General features: G+C 45.8%; 1 protein-coding gene across 5 annotated transcripts in view; it reads right to left on the bottom strand.

Moving 5' to 3' along the window:
- The window catches only part of ebf1a (EBF transcription factor 1a), a 523,139-nt gene that overhangs the window by 217,992 nt on the left and 285,715 nt on the right, over positions 1-19,432 (bottom strand). For all 5 annotated transcript variants that reach the window (XM_068043198.1, XM_068043197.1, XM_068043199.1 and 2 more), the window contains exons 9-10: positions 15,716-15,846; positions 3,156-3,282 (exon numbers count right to left, since the gene is read on the bottom strand). In XM_068043198.1, coding sequence (XP_067899299.1) covers positions 3,156-3,282; positions 15,716-15,846 — 258 coding nt within the window. The remainder of the gene's footprint in view (positions 1-3,155; positions 3,283-15,715; positions 15,847-19,432) is intronic.

Genomic DNA, 19,432 nt, shown 5'->3' with positions numbered 1-19,432 from the left:
GTCACTATCGGTTTGCCTCACAATGGAGGACAATTACTCATGAGCCACCCCAGGTCCTCTGCCCACATACTCCTAGTTGAGGTTTCAAGGGTATGGATGACGGACATGCGGCAGCTGATAAACTGCACATTCCCAATGGCTGTCAAGGGTTCAAACTCCAGATATAGGTAGAGAGAGAGAGAGACAGAGAGAGAGAGAGAGACAGAGAGAGAGACAGAGACAGAGACAGAGACAGAGACAGAGACAGAGAGAGAGACAGAGACAGAGACAGAGACAGAGACAGAGAGAGAGAGAAACATATAGCTCAAAAAAGGGACCCGTGTCATTGTGAAGTGGCTTTGGATGGGCATCGATGACAAACTGGCAATATAACTCAACAGTGAGATGCTGAGTACACTAAGAGGATGATTCAGCCCCTGGAGTCACCTTTCTCACGCCACTTACACCTTGGACTATATGGTGCATCATATCACAGCATAAAATGAATTTTAAAGGTGCCCAGAGGGAGTTGTTTCTAATATGTAAAGAGAGAATGGACACTTCCACCCACACTCTCTTTAATATTCACAGCCCAGGTCTCCTTTATGTCTGCATGCAGTATAACTCAAGTCTTCCAACTCGTGCATCATGCTCCACTGGCCTAAGGCTATAATAAAGTGAATGAATTGTGTTTACACTTTCTTTGCCTGTTTGAATGAGTTCGGATATATTTTTACGTGTGATATTTGCAAATTAAGAAATTGAAATCTCTATTTGTTTTAAAAGAGATTGCAAAACTTAGCTTTGGTTTCGCAGTAAATAAAAATAATGGTCTTATATTTATGTCAGTGTTTAAATCGTTCTGTCAGCAGGTCTAATTCCATCTGCAATACAATTATAGGAACTGTTAGTCAAATACATCCCCATAATTGGCTTTTTATTTGTGTAATCATGTATGAGAGATTCTAGCACTATTAAACTTAAAACTCACGGTGATGGTTTCACGTTCCGTTGAGTTAACCCTTCAGCTGTTGCATTCCTATCCATCGCAAGGGTCTTTATAAACTTGATCCCCCAAGGGCATTCTCCTGGGCTGTGCCATGAGAATAGCAGCTAGAAAATTGCATTCAGCTCCTTGGGAAAAGTGATATTACCATTCTCAGTATGTGTACATGTGTGTGTGTCTCTCTCTTTCTCCATGGATGTGCATTTGTCCATATTTCCACATGTGTGAGCAGTGTGCACGTCAGTCTGTATTTCTGTGTCTGTTGTGTGTATGCACGTATAAGTGCATCCATGTGTGGGTATATGCCTGTGTCTGTGTGTTTTATGTATCCATGTGTGTGTGAACATCTCAGTACATGTGCTTTTGTGTCATTGAGTGTGCTATCTACTTGTGTTGTTACACAACTTACTTCATGGCAGAAGCATACTCAAGTGCCCACAGGCTCAGTGTGTTTAGAAGGCCATTGGGGGGGGCAGACAGAAATGATGGTCGATGCCCATGGCAAATATAATCCAACTGACCTCTGGTAGTAGACCTAGATTCATGGGAAAAGTGGGTCCTGGCATCAACTACAATTGCCAAACCCATGCAACTGGAGTTAATGGTAGAATCACAGAACACTACAGCACAGAAGGAGGCCATTCGGCCCATCATCTCTGTGCCAGCTCTTTGATGTAATTTGGTACTGCAATACTGTTAAGAGCACCTTGAGAGATTGAGATGGGGAAAGAAGAGAGACAGGGTATACAGTAACCGTCACCATACCTAATCCAGCCCAGGCTATTGATATCAGGAACTGCTAACGTATCTGTTAAATTAGCTGATCTCAGCTAGGGAGATGGATGGCTGGGACACTGAACATGGTGCCAGTGCCTCTTGGGCTAGGAATGGTTCTCACTTCAAATCACTAATCGCAACCCTGCTGGCTGAGGACCGGATAAGACATGAGAATGATGTCTCTCCACAATCAAATAACCTATCAAGTATGAACTAGCAAGGCTGGCTCAGGATGTTACGCTAGTTGAGGCAGCTACTGGTACCCGTGATACTGTATCCCAGCAGGAGTCATGGCAGTGAAGAATTACTTCCTCTCCCTAACACAGGTTTTCTGTAGTGTAGTGTCCTCATGTGATCAGCTAACTCAGAGCACACTGGGAATCGAACCTAGTACCGACCTGATTGACATAGCTCAGATCAACATCACATGGCAGACTGACCCACTGAGCCAATGGGGAAACCTATGGGCTACTCAATGACAATCCAGCTTGGTTTTTAGGATGGTTAATATCCTTTATGGTGTGTGGAGAATTACACACAATTGCACCTTTTTGAAAGTGGCGGGGTGGAATGGGTAAGGGTGAGCTCCGGCATCACTTCTATATTGTATGTTTACAACATTCTGCAGGAACCAGAAACAGGATTATCTCCTATGTGGAATGTGGAGTGAAGATGTTGGCTCGGCACTCTGCAGGCTGCATCCAGACACTGGGACCGCTCATGGTGGTCACAAAGAGGCATTGTGGAAGCAGGCAAGCCCACAAACCAGGGAGAAACCAACCCACACTATGTCAATGGTGCAACTTCTCTTCATTTTCAACTGTTCCCTTCTCAACCCCACAGTTCTAGGAGTGCTGGGAGACTGCCTTTCCACATCCTCTCTCCCCATCACCCCCAGCACCTCTCTCCAAGCAGACTTGCCCATGGGTAGTATGTCTTGTTGGGCTATTTTTGAACATGGGGGATTATCGCAGTCAAGCCTGATCACATCGTTGCCCATTATCCAAACACGCTCCTGCAGCGGTCCTCGGGTAGTGGGCCAGAGGTGGGGGAGGGCGGGGCGCAGAGTGTTAGCTGTCTCAAGGAAGCAAAACCGTTTGTCATTCTGGCTGAAATCATGTGCAGATCGATTGGGAATTAAACCAGGGACCTTAATAAGTCTGCAGGCCTCCTTTCCACAGCAGTCAGTGCACTTACCAACCGAGCCATTGGCAGAACAACATAATGGAACCTTTAGCACGACAGCAAGATATGAGCAGGAGCACTGGAAAGAACCACCAACCAACAACAGTTACAAATGATCTCTGACACCACAAAAGGGAAAAAAGAACCATCGGCCACTCCACAAAACCAACAAGTTCCAAAGAAAACTCACAGCTACAGGCTTGCTTACCTGTGTAGATGAATCGGCCTGGAGTCCCTTTACAGAACTGTTTCGACTTGTAGGACAGTGTGACTTCCACCACACCGGGGATGTGCCGAGGAGGGGTCTGCACTCTAATTGCATGTGGGGTGATTAGCTGCAATAAAGCACAGTAAAAATGCCATCAGGCTATCAGAAGATGTTCTTCAGCAGCACTTCACTGCCAAGTTTCAGTAAACAGGGCTTTTTCAAACCCGCAATAAACGTGTCACTGCCCTAATACTCTGTTGATAGAATGCACATTAAAATGTACTGACAAGAGTATTAAAAGTGTTTTACAATGCAGTTGTAAAGCAATTAACTCTGTATTCTCCTGGCCTGATGCGGCTTGGCTGACTTCCTGCCCTGAACACAATGTGCAACAGGAGTGAGGTTCATAAAAATGTTTTATTGTAACCAGTTACTTTATTTTCGAATACATTCCTTAGATAATAAGGGAAGGAGATGGAGGGGATTTCCTTTCTGTATATGAACTGCTATGCCCTTCACTTCATACATTCGTCTCTGACAGCAAGCATTTGCTGTCGAAAAGAACTCTGTAAAAGGCCCAGTGCCAATGGCATTAGATGCACTTGGGTCAGTGGCAATATATTTCGGGCACTACTGACAGCTGGCTCAGGTACATTTTATTGGGCCTGGGCCTGGGCCATGAGCAGGCTTAGCCTGCCTTTGTCAGCCATTACTTGCTGCCTTCAAGGATCTTTTGTCGATGCTGAGTAAGGTCCCACCAGATGGTCAAGGTCACAAACATCTAAATGACCGCATGTCAGCAAACCTGGTACGTGCCCAGTTGCTAACGTCCTTTCTGAATCTGGCTGGCAGTTTAAATTGGACAAATTTGCTGGTGAGGAGATCAAATAACATCCAAATGGGAGAGACTCCATTACCTAACTGGGTGACAACACGCGCACTCACTCGCTTAGATGCAGATTCAGGAGATTTCTCTTTTGAAACATTGGCCAAGAACCAGATTAATATATTAACATTAATATTAAAACAGTCAAGAGGAAGGATCATCAAAGTTTATCCCTCCAGTATTCTAACTCAGTCTAATGTCCTACTGCATTTTGAGTGAACCTTATGCTTTTGACCTTATTAATCTGTCAGATTATTCCAAATATCTAGCCCCAATTTTAATATACCCCCCCAACGGTAATGAAGTGGGAGGGTCACATGCCCATTTCACACCCTGCCTGTTGTCTATTGAAGCCTTAAGGTCTGGAATTCCCTCCGTAAACCTTTCAATCTCTCCTTCTCTCTCTTCTTTTAACATGATCCTTAAATCTTACCTCTTTTACCAAGCATTTTAGTCATCTGTTTTAATATCTCCTTCTTTGGCGCAGTGTTAATTTTTCTCTGATTATATTCTTGTGAAGTGACTTGAGATTATAGTACATTAAAGGCACTATAGAGATACAAGGGCGATTAGGGATGGGCAACAAATGCTGGCCATGCCAGCGATGCCCACATCCCATTAAAGGAATATTAAAAAAATTTGGAACCTTCTTGGCCGGTAAGGCTCAATATCAAAATGAGCAGTGCAAGTTAAGCCACTGGGGAATGCTTGTGAATTATACAAGAAATATAGGATGTAGGAATTGTAATTTGTTTTTGTTGAAATAGCTGAGTTAATATTTCCTTGCTCTATAAGATTGTAGGAGGTCATTTTCCAAGTACAGGCCAGTAACAGGGAACGCGAGCCATTGCCAGTGCACATCATAAGTCATGGGCATCAGAAAATGTACAGTGCATGTCCTTGACCCAGGCACACTACTGCAGTGAGGTGCTGAGTTCAGGTCAGGCTCGTCCCCACAGCAAGGATGGAAAACTACATAGAAAGATGGGTCATTTTAACTGCCCTGCATGGGATTGGGTTGGATGGCAGTTTTACCCCACTGCCCAATTTTACTTTCCTTTCTATGTTGGGGCAGGTCAGGTTAAAAATGCTCCAAAAGTGTCAGCTCAGGCTACTGCAACTGTAAGGTTGCCAACTCTCCAGGATTGTCCTGGAGTCTCCAGGAACTGAAGATTAATCTTCAGGATGCTGCTGTGAGCAACCAAGGGAGAAATATCACAGGGCCATTTAAAAAAAGGATTTTTTTCCTTTTCTTTGAACACTTTTGCTTATTAGTAATAAAAATAGTAGAGATGGAGAGAAAAGGACAAAGAGTCTTTTTGCTTTCCAAGTGGCATGGTAAAACAGTGCAATATGAGGAAAGACGTGTTGGCACAACCAATGGCGGGAGAGTTCGGGGGGAGGACCATGTGACGAAAACTACAGAAATATAATCAACCATATGCTGCTGTGAACCTGTAAATGTGGCTGGAGCCAGAGCCCCTACCCACCACCTCAGTGCCAGAGACAGGAGGCATCAAGTCAACATGTGCTGTTGATGTTCTGCTGCTATAGAAACTGGCCCACAATATAAATGTCACACCTTTCAAAGCAGTGCACCCCTACTGCCTCTGCTATATAAACAGATTACATGATGGAGGGATTCTGGGACAGACTCCAGCACATCAGCAAAACAATAACAGCTTGTTTAATTTTAATGTATATATGCATATATATAATATATAAAATGTACTTTTTCCTCCCCGTCCACTTTTTCACCTTTGTAGGATGCCCACCACTTCCTTCAGTGTCTACACTTCATCTTCTTCCTTTAGCAGGCAGGGCAGGGCTGTGCGACCTGTAAACCTCTCAGGTCCTGGTCCTGCCAGAACAACCTTGCCTGCTGAGTTGGGGCTACTGACTGACGCACACTGCAGAACTCACCCACACTCAGGGTGGTGTTATAACCAAGTGGTACGACATGGGTACTTCCCACTATTCAACTCCCCACCTGAGCACAGCAAGTGCATTTGTATTAGAGTTTAGCCCCTTGGTGCTTTATTTTTCCAAGAAACAGACAGTGACAGGTTTTCTTGTCGGTTTTAAAAACAGAAAGTCAATTGTTTATTAATCAATACGCCTTATACTGAAATGATCACAACCGCATCCAGTCACACATGCGCGCGCACACACATGCACGCACACACGCACGCACGCACGCACGCACGCACGCACGCACGCACACACAAAGAGACAGACAGAGAAGTGAAAAAGGAAGGTGCCTTTCAGTGGGGGAAAAGGTTATGATAAACCTGTTGAATTCTCTTGAAAATCAAGTTCACGATGGATGCAGGTCTGAGATGACCGTAGATTTCTCTCTTGATTGAAGGTTCAATTGAAGGTGGTGGGTTACTTCTAGCTCTCACTTCTCTATAATGTAGATGTCAGATTCTGAAGCAGGGCTGGCATGCTTTATGGTTTGGCTGGAACACAAGCTGTTGGGATGTTCCTTTCTCTCTCTACCTCTCTCTCTCAAGTTGTCCCACCTCCTGTTAGGAGACACTCTAATTTCTCCCCCCTGGTGATCACACAATGGCCCAGGATGTGGCTACTTCACACTTACTTTGACCCAGTGACAGTGAAGGAACTGCAATATAGTTCCAAGACAGGGTGGTGTGTAGCTTGGAGGGGAAATTTCAGGTGGTGTTGTTCCCATGCATCTGCTGCCCTTGCCCTTCTAGGTGGTAGAGGTCGTGGGTTTGGAAGGTGCTGTTGAAGGAGTCTCGGTGAGTTGCTGCAGTGCATCTTGTAGATGGTACATACTGATGCCACTGTGCATCAGTGGTAGAGGGAGTGAATATTGAAGGTGGCAGATGGGGTGCCAATCAAGTGGGCTGCTTTGTCCTGGATCATGTCGAGCTTCTTGAGTGTTGTTGAGCTGCACCCATCCAGGCATGTGGAGAGTATTCCATCACACTCCTGACTTGTGCCTTGTAGATGGTGGACAGGCATTGGGGAGACAAGAGATAAGTTACTTGCTGCAGACTTGCTAACCTCTGATCTTCTCTTGTAGCCACAGCATTTATGTGGCTGGTCCAGTTCAGTTTTGGTTAATGGTGACCCCCAGGATGTTGATAGTGGGGGTTCAGCAATGGTAATGCAATTGAACGTCAAGGGGAGATGGTTAGATTCTCTCTTGTTTGAGATGGTCATTGCCTGGCACTTGTGTGGTGCGAATGTTACTTGCCACTTATTGCCCAAGCCTGGATGTTGACCAGGTCTTGCTGCATATGGACATGGGCTGCTTCAGTATCTGAGGAGTCGTGAATAGTGCTGAACATTGTGCAATCATCAGCGCACGTCTCCACTTCTGACCTTATGATGGATGGAAGGTCATTGATGAAGCAGCTGAAGATGGTTGGGCCTAGGACACTATTCTGAGGAACTCCTGCAGTGATGTCCTGGGATTGAGATGATTGACCTCCAATAACACAACCATCTTCCTTTGTGCTAGGTATGACTCCAGCCAGCGGAGGGTTTTCCCCCTGATTCCCATTGACTCCAGTTTAGCTTGGGCTCCTTGATGCCATACTCGGTCAAATGCTGCCTTGATGTCAAGGGCAGTCATTCTCACCTCACCTCTTGAGTTCAGCTCTTTTGTCCATGTTTGAACCAAGGCTGTAATGAGGTCAGGATCTGAGTGGCCTTGGCGGAACCCAAACGGAGCTTCAGTGAGCAGGTTATTGCTGAGCTTGATGGGACTATTAGCGGAGCTTCCATCACTTTGCTGATGATTGGAGTAGACTGATAGGGCAGTAATTGGCCAGGTTGCTTTTTGTGTGCAGGACATACCTGGACAATTTTCCATATTGTTGGGTAGATGCCAGTATTGTAGTTGTACTGGAACAGCTTGGCTGGGGGCGCGGTTAGTTCTGGAGCACAAGTCTTCAGTTCTATTGCCAGAATGTTGTCAGTGCCCATAGCCTTGCAGTATCCAGTGCCTTCAGCCGTTTCTTGATACTTTTTTTAATTTATTCATTTGTGAAATGTGGGTGTCTGGGTGTCGCTGGCTAGGCCAGCATGTATTGCCCATCCCTAATTGCCCTGGACTTAAATGGCTTGCTAGGCCATTTCAGAGGGAATTTTAAGAGTCAACCACATTGCTGTGGGTCTGGAGTCACATGTAGGCCAGACCAGGTAAGGATGGCAGATTTCCTTCCCTAAAGGACATTAGTGAACCAGATGGGTTTTTAAAACAATTGACAATGGTTTCATGGTGATCATCAGACTAGCTTTATTTTTAATTCCAGAGTTATTAATTGAACTCAAATTTCACCATCTGCCATGGTAAGATTCGAACCCATGTCCCCAGAGCATTAGCCAGGGCTCTGGATTACTTAGTCCAGTGACATTACCACTATGCCAGCACTTCCCACATGGAGTGAATTGGATTGGCTGAAGACTGGCATCTGTGATGCTAGAGACCTCAGGAGGAGGCTGAGATGGATCATCCACTCGGCACTTCTGGCTGAAGATGGATGCAAATGCTTCAGCCTTGACTTTTGCACTGATGTGCTGGGCTCCCCCATCATTGAGGATGGGGATATTTGTAGAGCCTCCTCCTCCTGTTAGTTGTTTAATTGTTCACCACCATTCATGACTGGATGTGGCAGGATTGCAGAGCTTAGATCTGATCCGTTGGTTGTGGGATCACTTAGCCCTGTCTATTGCATGGTGCTTCCGCTGTTTGGCATGCAAGTAGTCCTGTGCTGTAGCTTCACCAGGCTGACACCTCATTTGTACCCACCAGTGTCTGACCTGTATCCACTAGTGCCAGACCTGTACTCAACAGTATTAAACCTATACCCACCAGTGCCAGACCTGTACCCAGCAGTGCTAGAACTGTTCCCACTAATGCCAGACCTGTACCCACCAGTATCTGACCTGGATCCACCAGTGCCAGACCTGTACCCACCAGTGCCAGACCTGTCCTTCACCCACAGTTCAAAATGCTCCATGCACCCGCAATCTGAATTTAGAAGGGCAGAATCAGTAATTGCATTGCTGGGCATTTTTCACAGTACAACTGGAGACAGCATCAAATTTTGCACTCTCACCAGGCACTTGACTGAAATCCCAGTGACAACACCGCAAAAATGGTTTCTACAAGGAGAGAGATGTGAAAAATTGAACTGATAATAAGAACCTTTCCAGAATTTAATTTGCAAATCCACTTGAGATGCTCTGTCACAGTTGCTGAAGAGTCCCTTCAGGGTGCTACGATCAGCATATGTGTAACACTTAATTTAACAGCCTGATCAGTATCAGGGGACCCTGTGATCGATATCAGCCAGGCTAAGACACTCCTTATCAGTCTTAATACAGCTTGCGCTGTCAGATAAACAAGCCCTTATCAGGTACAAATTTAAGCATAATTAAATTTAAATTGAAAACTTGCCTGCTATTCAACCTTTCCAATTCCCTCTCTAGCTACATTTAACCCTGCGGGGGAATGGGGAGTGGGATGTTTGCTTATTCTCCCCATCTTCCTCCTACATCCTGAATCTGATGCTCACTCCTGCTGGGCTACAATTCCACAAGGGCCAGCAGCTCTCTGGAGTCTCACCAAGTGACCAGACCTTCATGTGCCAGTCGAGGCAGTGAGCATCAGCAACCTCTACCCTGGAAAGCATCACAGCCAAGCTTGATCCTGCCCTTATCCGCATCATCCCACTGGGGTCATGGGATAACATTTAGGAGCAAGAGCCTTGGCAGATTTTATTTCCCTTGCTAACTGATGGGTTCTGAGGCCAGTTTTGGGGCAAGTGAACACAACGCAGACCAAGGATCAAAACTGAGCCCTTTCTCGGTACTGCATCAAGTAGTGCAGTTATGCAACAGGCCACTTGGGAATCTAACAGGACATTTCTTTTCAAGTCCTGCACCCACCGCTATCCAGTTTACCCTCCCTACCCCAAGACTCCAGGGACTGGGTAGTATTGTGTATTACCAGTCCCTTTATATCACGGTGGAGCCAGTAGCAGCCTTGCAATGTGAATGAAGCAGTGCTAATGCCTCCAGAAGGTCAGAGGGGCACCTAAAGATGTCAAACTCTGTTTCGACATATCTCTGGAGATCCTATCACGTGACCTCTCACCTCCAATTGCCCCACCCCTGCTTTCCTGTCATTGGTGGCCCAACCTGTCCATTCTCACTACCTTCCCACATCAAGCGACTTCATCCAGGCTCTTTGTTACCTAATTGGATGATTCTTCACTGTGAGTCAACCCCATCTCCAAATTTTTATAACTAATAAACAAAAGAGGCCCAAAAAAATGAAAAGAAAAACAAAATTTTTCTGATGCCCGTACGATTTTTCTCACAGGGTGCGTACAGCAGTGCCCTGGAAATTAATCCTTAATTCCTGGAGACTCTGGGACAATCCTGGAAGACTCAAATGCACACACCACACATAAACACACACGTGGACACTCACACATACACACATCCGACTATGCATATATGAGTGCACACATGTATATGTGAGCAACCACATGCAAAGATACATGAAATTGATGGGCAGGAAAAGACCAGTTACTCCAGCAAGCCTGTCCCACACACATGATGACTGAAGCATCACGACTCGACCAATTTTCCCTCCACACAGCCACGTAATCTCCTGGGAGTGTAGGCACACAGTACATATTCTGCCTTTTTTTGTGTAGCTATGGCAAAGAACTGTACATGATTTTCATAACAAGTGAAGCTGTGATGTGTTTTGATGCAGTTTACAGCATCATGCTGAGCACTTCTGAACAGAACAAGGTTTGCCAAATATTTTTTTCATGAAGGTGTTGCTCTTTTAAAAGTCATCAGGGAATTAAGTCTCAGGGTAGTTTTGCATCATTTATTCTGTCATACTGGAATGAATCCTAGAATCATAGAAATTTACAGCACTGAAGGAAACCATTCGGCCCATCGTATCTGTGCTGGCTGAAAAATATCTATCCAGTCTAATCCCACTTTCCAGCTCTTGGTCCGTAGCATTTTAGGTTACGGCTCTTCAACTGCATATCCAAGTACTTTTTAAATGTGTTGATGTTTTCTGCCTCTACCCCTTCCCCCTGCCACCTTTCAAACAGTGAGCTCAGTTTTCACAGCCCTTTGAAGATGGGCTGGGAGACAGGACAGCTGTTAATATGGCGGGGGAATATGTCGGGGGAATATGTCGGGGGGGGGGGGGAGCCTGGTGTTTTCCCACTGCCAGGGCATATTGCCAGCAGTGGGAACTTCAGAACCCACTGGGCAGCCAATTAAGCCACTTAAAGGCCCAATTAAGAGCTACGTCCTGTGCCCACCAGTATTTTGCCTGCTTTGGGTGGGGCCCATGAAGGGGCCCCCCCCACTGCAATGGCCGACCCCACAGCTAAGGCATCGCTGCTAGAATAGGACTCCCCATCATCCCCCACTGATCGCCGGGACCTGCATGCCAGGCTGCAGCCACCTCAACAAAACTTACCTCGTCTTTAAGGGCACCTCACTATGGAGGCGCCCTCTCCTTTCTCTTACAGCTTCAGCAGTGGCTACCGCTAATGGTGCTGCTGCCAAGGCTGCTGAGCTGCTGGCCCTCTGATTGGGGTGGGCCGCTGTCCAATTGGTGACAGCCTGTTAATTGGCCGCCACTGGCAAAATACTGCCCCAGGGTCCCACTGCCCTCCTAAGCAGGATTGGTTCCCACTTCCAGCGGGGGGACTTCGGAAATCCTCTTCGGAAAAATTCAGCCAAGTTAGTTTCCGGCCCCCACCGCTCTCTGGGAGAAAGAAATTCTCAATTCCCCCCTAATCCTTTTTCCAATTCTGGTTATTGACCTCTGATAAGGGAAATAGGTCCTTCCTCTCCACTCTAAGCCCCCTCATAATTTTATTCACCTTAATTAAATCTCTCCTCAACCTCCACTGTTCCAAATAAAACCCCAGCCTATCCAATCTTTCCTCATAGCTAAAATCCTCCACTCCTGGCAACATCTTCTTAAATCTCTTCTATACCCTCTCTAGTGTGATCACATTCTCCCTGTAATGCAATGACTAGAAGTGGACACAGTACTCTAGCTGCGATCTAACTAGTATTAAATACAGTCCTAGCATAACCTCCCTGGTCTTATATTCATTGGATCCTGTGCTCACAGCAACCCAGCAAGAAAGTGACTGCATAAATCCAGCAGAATTACACCACCTTTACGGCTGGGTGCTCAGTCTACCCTCGTAGGCAGCAACTTTCCTGTCACCCAGCCATCGGGGAAAGTCCCAACTGGCACAAATTAACAAAAATAGAAATCACACTCACAACTTTCAAACAACCACGCATGATTTTGCCTTGCCAGTGACTTTGGGAGCCTGGCCTGAAAATATAAACAATGCTGAATGAGGTCCCCCAGCTCACTACAGAAACTTCACGGAGGAGTTCTGTAATATTAACTTAATTATTGGTTGCCACATACTTCAAGAAATGAGGAAGCCTGAGAACCATCTAGAAATCAGTGTTATATTGACTGTAAAATTATTCCATTTATCTGTTGCGTGAAGTGAGCATAAAAATATACTTTAAATGATAATAATTTACCAGCTGAACAATGCTTATTATCAGGGACAATTAGGGAAATGTGTAAATAATCAGCACTTCTGCCTAATTTAAAGAAAAAAAATAGTTCTACTTTGCATAAATCTCATTTCTGAGTCAAAGCCAATAAAAGCTTGAGAGCATTAAGAGGCTTGAGTCCCATGGTGTTATAATCTGAAACCCTTCCAGGATCCACAGGGTTAAAGAGGTCACTTTTAATATAAATAATACGAAATCAGATCTAACCCCTTGCTGCTTATGCTGGGGATATTGAGCCATTCAAGTCTCCCTTTTGTTAACATATGGCGCTGGGTGGGCCCCAGGCTTAAGAGCGAGAGGTGAATCTTGCCAGTCTGAGGCTTACAGGAACGGCCAGAGGGTGTCATTCAAATGGAAATTGCTGCCATATGTCTGCCTCCTTCAGCCTAGGGGGTGGCCAACAAGATTGAGAGAGAGACAAACAGAAATACAGAGAGAGCAAAGGGATACAAGAAATAAAGAGAAATAGTGAAAGAAAAATGATACAAGGAAAGGAATGATAGAAATGGAGAGGGAGAGAAAAGAGGAATCACATAATGAAAAATAGAAAGAAAAAGGGACAGAGAGAGAAATAGAGAGAGAAGAAAACTTAGAGTGAATAATGGTAGTGAGATTGCATTGAACTGATACCCAAATGCTGGGATTGAGTCAATAGAATAATAGGGGTAGGTGCCTGTGCCAGTACTGGTACAAATGGGTGCTAGTCCCACTGGTCTGGAGGGATTTGCCTGCTTTCTCAGCATGGTGCTTGTCAATCTGACCAAACTTGTGAAACTGACAGGAATGTCCATAGAGGTACTCCCTTGCTGACCTGCTGAAAGACAATTGGCAACTTTCTCTGGGATTGATTGCCGTTGTAATACGGCATTGTGGGGCCCACACATGACACTGCAAACCTGTGCACCGCTGGGGTCCTGGAGGATTACCAACAAATAGCCATAAAGATTAAAGTGCATAAGCAAAGGCCCTGCGAATATGAGTATTGAGATCACATGCACTACGATGGTTCCAATTATTTATTTTTTAATTAGTGATGAGACATGCAGTTAGCCACATCTGGATTTCCAATCAGCCACACGTGGTTAACAGCTAACGTATGGGTCAACTCAGGGGTAAATAACAATTTGGATTCCAACATCAATTCTTCTGCTGGGATATGCTTCCACAGGTGCTGTCAAAATTTTGAAACTTCTCCTGTTAATATTCTTCATACAAATCTTTAAGACAGTAAATGTCAGCAGGCTTCCCAACTGGGAATGGGCATTACAACAGGCCCTGGGATATCCTCACTTGACGTCTACTTGGACACACTTGACAGCAGAAGGTAGTGAGCATGGGCGGGGTCTCTGACTGGCTTTATTGCGATCCCGCCCCCCCACCACCACCCCCCAACCCTCAAGCCAGTGACACAAGAGACATATTATAGCACCCATACCTCCATCTAGGCTCAGCTCAGCTCAGTCATGGGAAGAACCTTGGATCCATTTGATTTGCCCAACTGAGCACCACATCACATGATGCCACTCAGGGAACCTTGAATTGGAAGCTGAGCAACTCAAATGAAAGCAGTAGACGGGGCTGGCTACCAACATTGACTTCCTGCAACCAGGCAACAAAGTTGGATGTTATGGCTGAGTCTCATTCCCTAGTTATGCAGCCATTCTAGAAATTCAGAATCACCATTACGATCTTCACTCACAAGATATTGAAACAATTTCGAAAGTTCACCCATCTGGGGTTCTTCATGTGAAGGAGAGAGTCATTCTACAAATAGTGCCTCCAATAAACAAGTGCATTGTTTGCTTAAATCTGCTGTTAATGTGACATTGAGCATTATAAAGTGAAATCCAACTAAACTGCCAAGTGTTTCTTGTTAGTGCTATTCTAGTAATTGTTTCTGGATGCAATGCCAGCGTTTACATTTTAACTTAAGCTTTCCAGAAGGCTCATTTTGAAACTGCACTGCCCAGTTAGTTGATCTGAGCTGGAAAAGCAGTAAATATTCTAAAATTGACCTCCATTCCTCTGGGCTCGTATGGGTGGGGGATGGGAATTAAAATCAGCCAGGGTTCTTGCCTCCTATATCCAGTCATTCCTGTGGATGTCAGATGAAGATAGGGTCAGGTTTAGCTGTGATGCCCAATGCAGTTACATATCCTACTGACACTTATGCCAAGGCTTACACATGAAGAACAGACATTTTGGTTGAAGGGCATGAAGCCAGCATACCTATGGAACCATACTCTGACAGAAGTCGACAACTTAAGGAGAAGACTGGAGAAATTCGGAGGGGAGGGAAATAAAGGAGCTAAATACTGTGACTGTTAATTACTCACAACAAACATGTTTAATCATGTGTAATCCTTCTATACCCGCCCCGCCCATGCTCACCACTCCCCACCAATAAAATCAGGTAAAAACAGGGGTATAGAACTAATTGGATAGCTCTTTCAGAGAGCAAATACAGGCATATTGGGCCAAATGACCTCCATTCTAAGATCTAAAAATAATCCATTGAATACTTCAGGAAAGAATGGAATGAAATGGTGCACTCCTCAATGTGCATAACCCTTTCAACATTAGTGGCACATTGCCCATTCTGCTTTCAGCCCATATCTTTTCCCTTCGCCTACCATAGTCCATGCTGAATTTTCTGCTAAGTTTCAGAAAATATTTGGTAAAAGACAGTGTTAATGAGAAACAGCGCATGAGAATAAGTGAGCGAGAAAAAGAGAGGGAGCTATATTGGGCAGTGCAGTTTCGAAGTGAGCCTTTGGGAGAACGTAAAATTAAAATGCTGGCATTGCAACCAAAAATAATCACTAGAATAGCACTAATAAGAAACATTTGGAGCTTTAGCTGCATTTAACTTTATAATACCGTCACATTAGCAACAGACCTAAGCAAACAAGGCACACGTCTATTGGAAACATTTTTTGCAGAATGACTCCCTCCATCATATGAAGAATTCCATATAGCGCAGGACTCAGAAGGCAATGATCATTGTTAAATTGCCAGTATGTGCATTTCCTTCACGTACCTCACTCCAGACCAGCATGGTGCCGAATATGACTTGTAATCCATCAAAGAAATTATCTCCAATGATGATGACAGTGGCTCCTCCGGTAGTCCAGCCCTCGCTGGGACTGATGGCTTTGATGCAAGGGGTGGCTGTTGAGGAAAAAGAAAAGGGAAATTAAATCAAGTTTAAAAAACGTCAGGAAGATTTTCACCAATTCTTAAGTCAACGCTCAGGAGAAGGAGAAATACAGCACTCTAATGATGTGAGAAATCTTAGCAGGGTTTAGTTATAAGGCTTTGGTGATTCTCTGTATCTGAGGTAATGGATTTAAATGCTTAACTCTTGTCCAAACAAAAGTCATGAATTAACATTAATTCCACGCTCAGTGGAATTTCCATCGGAAAGCCAAGATGAACTGATGCCCTCCACAGCAAACCTAATAAATAATAAATATTGTATTACTGTGAATATGTAATTGCAACCCTGAGGACGTGGTCATTATAGGGTTCAAAAGCAATTTGGTATATGATTCCGAGGAGCTCTCTTATTCTTAAATGGGCTACAATATGCAGGCAGCTGGAACCAAACACAGGGAAAAGGGCAGAAAGGAAAGTTGTAAATTCCCAAGAGAGAGATTGAGAAGAGCTGGCAAGGAGCAATTGCTCAGTGTTTCTCTAACGTGGTGCTGGGTTATCCATATCTGTGCTGAGCTAGGTGATTGCAGCAGGGTCAGCATCGGGGGTGCCCCTGCACTAAGCAGGGGAGGAGGCGCTCTCTAGTTGGTACCAGAACGTGTTGCTCATCACAGTCTGTCATACTAAGGATCAGCAAATCCTTTTATGCTGAGCTGTAAGACGTGAAGCCCACAGACAGCACGGCCTCTCAGTCCTTCCTGTCATCTATCACAGAGGTCTTAGATGACAGCACACGGGAGAGTCTGGACAAACCACTACCTCTGGACCAGCTGACAAAGGCCATCAGGTCCTTCGAGACGAGTAAAACTCCCGGAAGCGATGGCTTACTGGTTGAGTTGTATTCGACTCTGTGGGACTGGATCAGCCCAGACCTACTGGAAGTGTAAGATAGTATGCTTCTGGCCGGCAGCATGGCAGAATCCATGAGGAAAGGCATCATCACCCTCATCTACAAGCGGAAGGGGGAGAGGGCGGAAATCAGAAATTGGTGGCCCATCTCACTACTTAATGTAGACTACAAGATTCTGTCCAAAGTCATCGCCAGTCAGGCCAAGTCTGCTCTGGAGTTGGTGATTCACCCCGATCAAACCTGTCCTGTATCCGGCAGGAAGATCTCTGATAGTCTCACGCTACTCAGGGATATGATCACCTATGTACGGGACAGGGAGGTGGACACCTGCCTCATCAGCTTGGACCAGAAGAAGGCTTTTGACAGGATATCGCGCACATATATGATGGATGTGCGCTCCAAAATGGGGTGTGGGGAGGGAATCTGCAATTGGATCCAATTGCTCTACACAAACATCAGTCATGCACTCTCAATCAATGGATGGGAATCAGAAAGTTTCCTGATCAAATCTGGAGTCAGGCAGAGTTGTCCCCTCTCCCCAGTCTTGCTTGTTTGCTATAGCGAACCTTTTGCTGAGTCCATTAGGAAGGATGCGGGCGCAAGAGGGGTGACAATCCCAGGCAGCGGAGGCACTCAAGTCAAAGCCTCCCTGTACATGAATGAAGTCGGCATGTTCTGCTCGGATCCACCGTCCGTTCGCAGGCTGATGAGCATCTGCGACCAGTTCGAACTGGCCTCGGGAGCCAAAGTAAATCGCGGCAAGAGCGAGGCCATGTGCTTTGGAAACTGGGCCGACCGATCCTTTGTCTCCTTCACCGTCAGGTCAGACTACCTGAAGGTGCTGGGGATATGGTTCGGAGGGGCCGGGGCATGCGCCAAAACCTGGAAGGAGCAAGTAGCCATGGTACACCATAAACTGAGCATGTGGGAGCAGCGATCTCTCTCCATTGCGGGCAAGAACCTGGTCATCAGGTGCGAGGCTCACGTTTTTGCTGTACATGGCGCAGGTCTGGCCCATACCCCACTCCTGCGCCATGGCAGTCACCGCTTTATTCGGAGATCCAAAAGGACCGTGTCCAGAGGGGCACGATATTCAAACCTCTGGATAAAGGGGGAAAAAATGTACCCAATGTCGCCCTCATCCTGATGGCCATCTTTATGTGCGGCTGCATCAAGCTGTGCGTAGAACCCCAGTACGCAAACACCAAATGTCACTACGTGCTGAGGTTCTATCTGTCCCCGGTGTTGCGAAGGATGGGTCTGGTCACATTGCCGCGGAACACTCCATCCAGTTGGACCGTGCCGTACCATCTATCCTTCATGGAAAAGTTTGTGCAGAAAAACACCTTTGACCACCAATCTATCAGGCAGTGGTCTACACGGAATGTCCTCAAGGCCCTATGGGAAAAGAAGATGGTGGATCCTGTCGGACGGTTCCCCGAGCAGACTGCCAAAGTCATTTGGTAGAATGCCTTATCACCAGAACTTTCAAACAAGCACCATGACGTAGCTTGACCTGGTGGTGAGAAAGGCCCTCCCCGTCAGATCCTTCCTGCACATTCGGAATCTCACCACCTCCACACGCTGCCCTCGAGGTGGCTGGGTGAGGAAGAGACTGTTGCCCACCTCCTTCTGGAATGTGCCTTTGCAAAGCCAGTGTGGAAAGAGATGCAGTGGTTTTTGTCGAGGTTCATCCTGAGCAGCTCCATAACACAGGAGTCTGTGCTCTACGGTCTGTTCCCAGGGATGCACACTGAGATAAACATCAAGTGCTGCTGGAGGACCATCAATTCGGTGAAAGACGCTCTTTAGTCTGCCCGAAACTTACTGGTCTTCCAGTGCAAAGAGTTGTCCACAACTGAATGGTGCAGACTGGCACATTCCAAGGTCCAGGACTATGTGCTGAGGGATGGAGTAATGCTTGGGGCAGCCGCCACGAAGGCTCAATGAGGAAAGGCCATTGTGTAAGGTCCTCCTGCCATAGTAAACTGAGGGGCCTAAACCTGTGTAAAACCCCTCGGGTTATATGCACCAAAATATGGTTTTGCTGTGTAATGCAAATGTATATTGCATGTAAAATGGAATGGAAGGGTTGTGAGGCAACTCACCTTCTGTATTGAAGAAAACTGATTTCTTTTGCACTTTCTGGAATGTCAACTTGGAACTGTTTTGTAATGTTTTTTTTTTACAGATTTTTATGAATAAAGTATATTTTTGGGAAAAAAAAGGAGGGGGATAGTCAGCCAATGCTCCCTCCCCTGATCGCTATAGGGTAACCCTTACTGGAGAGAGTGCACATGTGGACATTGGCCCACTGCGGGTTTGGATTTAGCTCTGATGCTCTCAACGGTCAGGTTGCCTGCTTGCATTTATCAAGTGAGAGCTGCCTATATGCTGGGCAAGGAACAAGAGGACAGACAGTGCCTGTGGAATCACTACCATGTCTTGAGCTGCCATCACCAGGTTTGAAGGGGAGAAGAACACGTAGAACAACACCTGGGTGAAAAGTTTACAAAGCAAACGTAAGAATTTCAGAATGGAAGGGACGTGTGAGGCCAGTTTTCTGTTAGCAATTATATTCTATCCAGTTCCAGGAGTACAATGTGCCCAGTTTGCTCTCTCGCTCTTCCACTTGGATTGCCAAGTCTCGGTCTCTGCAAGCATGATAGGCTCTACCTTTATATGGAATCC

Source organism: Heterodontus francisci, chromosome 12 (assembly GCF_036365525.1).
Source record: "Heterodontus francisci isolate sHetFra1 chromosome 12, sHetFra1.hap1, whole genome shotgun sequence".
Lineage (NCBI taxonomy): Eukaryota > Metazoa > Chordata > Chondrichthyes > Heterodontiformes > Heterodontidae > Heterodontus > Heterodontus francisci.
Note: the sequence above shows the minus strand (reverse complement) of the source record. Positions and strands in the feature narration are given on the sequence as shown.